This window comes from Galeopterus variegatus, unplaced genomic scaffold (genome assembly GCF_000696425.1).
Source record: "Galeopterus variegatus unplaced genomic scaffold, G_variegatus-3.0.2 Scaffold3678, whole genome shotgun sequence".
Classification (NCBI taxonomy): domain Eukaryota; kingdom Metazoa; phylum Chordata; class Mammalia; order Dermoptera; family Cynocephalidae; genus Galeopterus; species Galeopterus variegatus.
Window position 1 is genome coordinate 164,242 of NW_007729789.1, and position 2,110 is coordinate 166,351.

A 2,110-nucleotide genomic window follows, 5' to 3' on the forward strand; every position below is an offset into this window, starting at 1 on the left:
ATCACTCTGGGCTACAAACTGGGTCAACTATTTAGAATAGCCACATTTGGGAAACTGCTAATGTTTAATCCTTTTCAGGGAATTGGACATTCATTACTATATTTTGATGTTGATGGCTTTATATCCAAGACTAAGCAGAGCCAAGCAATTAAAAATGATCACAACAGCAGGTTTTCAGGGAAAGAAGAAAAAATGCTAAAGGAGACTGTAAGTTGGAATAGAGAGAATTGCCTTAATAATAAAAAAGCAAGGGATCATAAATCTAAATCCTGTATGTGTGCGTGTCCCCGTGCTCACCATTCAGGTTTGGTTTAGCTGGTCTTTCTGAACGACAGTGCAAGTTATATTCTCCTGCTATAGGATTCTACACCTCACATACCTCTCCCACCATAATAATCATAATGCATGATTTTGATGTTTTTTTATAATGTTTACCTTTTTTTACAAAAAGGTAAGGACAGCAATTTTTCTGTGACACCATCCCCACTCTATTCCCAGTACTAATCTTGGAAGCTGACATGTTTGGTTTGTAAATATGTGTTGAACGAACTCTTCCTCTAAGACTAACTTTTGATACTTATTGTGCGCTCTCTTAGCAAGCCAAACTTCTCATTTGCAGCAGGACTTCCAATTAGAATTGTTGGTTGATTTCCTGTCTATCCTGTTTGGGTGGACACTCCACGATGGCAGGGACCACATTCTGTTACCTTCTTCATCCCTCATGCCTGGCATGATCGTAGGTACTCACACATTTGGTAAACGATTGAGTGATTAAATGACTGAAGCAGAGAAGGGAAGAAGCAGAGGAGGGAAGAAGGAAGAGATGCAGTGTGACGGGAGAAAAAAGAAAGGAAAGAGAAGAGAAGAGAAAGTAGAAGAGAAGAAATACTGAATATAAAAAATCCTCTTTGGGGAACTTTTCCTGAATATTCACTATGTGGTCTTTTCCAAGGATGAACATGAATGATAAATGTAGCTTTTGCAAGGAAGGGACCTTCTAATACTCCTAGAAAAATCAGCTTGGCACCTGGGCTTGGGATAGAGTCAGAAGGAACAAAGAAAAACCTTATTATTCTAAATGAAATAACTTAAAAATGAAATAGCAATTAAGAGTAACTATAAGGAAACTTCAGTCCTCATTAATAGTCAGGCCAGGATGTATGCTTATAGTCAAGGACAACTTTTGGAGAAAATGAATAAGATGTGATTAAGGAATGTTAAGACTGATGCAATTACCTGGATCCTTGCATTTTTTACTTTATTGCCAATAGTTCCTTTCTTTAAAAGCTATAACATATAAGAAAAAGCATAGATTTTTGAGATTCACTTTTATAGGACTTTTTGATCAAGGCTTTATAAATAGCTCTCTTGGAATCTATTGTAATGGATGGCAGAAATGCATATTTAAGACTGTATTAAAAATGCTTTATTGACCCAGTAGACTGGAAGGAAGCTCCAAGTCTCTTTGTAAATCATTGACAAGAGAGACACTAATGGATCTTTAAGCATGTTTTGGTCAAGGAGTGCAAAATGGCTCCTTGATTTGTTTATGCTTGAGATTAAACAAATTGCCATCCTCTCTCTCCCAGGGCTCTGGGGTATGTAGCAGACAGACAAATGTAGAACAAAGGAACAAATCCTGGGCAGGAGAACCATGTTTGAGGCAGTACTGCAAAATGGGTAAGATCACAGATTCAACAGCTGCACTGCTGAGATTTAAGTCCTGGATTTGCTGCTTCCTATTATTTTCCATTCTATACTTCAATTTCTCATCTATAAAACGTGGATGATAGCATCAACTTTATAGGGTTGTTGTTTCAGTCTGTTTTGTGTTGCTATAATAGAAATACCTGAAACTGGGTAATTTATAAATTAGAGAGGTTTATTTGGCCTACAATTCTGGGACAGCTGCATCTGGCACTGGCCTCAGGTTGCTTCTACTCATGGCAGAAAGTGGCAGGCAGCCGGCAGGTACAAGCAGATCACATGGCGAGAAGAAGCCAGAGAGAGAGAAGCAAAAGAGAGAGAGAGAGGAGGTGCCAGGGACTTTTTAAACAATCAGCTCTCTCAAGAACTAATAGAGCGAGAACTCACTCATTAATCCCCCCCC

The 2,110-nt window shown here is 38.5% G+C and overlaps 1 protein-coding gene across 1 annotated transcript in view; it reads right to left on the reverse strand.

The window, feature by feature from the left end:
• FAM19A1 (family with sequence similarity 19 (chemokine (C-C motif)-like), member A1) overlaps window positions 1-732 on the reverse strand; it is a 160,976-nt gene extending 160,244 nt beyond the window's left edge. The window contains exon 1 of the mRNA XM_008585705.1: window positions 708-732. Within this exon, the coding sequence (XP_008583927.1) occupies window positions 708-732 (25 nt within the window). The remainder of the gene's footprint in view (window positions 1-707) is intronic.
• Window positions 733-2,110: the final 1,378 nt, after the last annotated feature.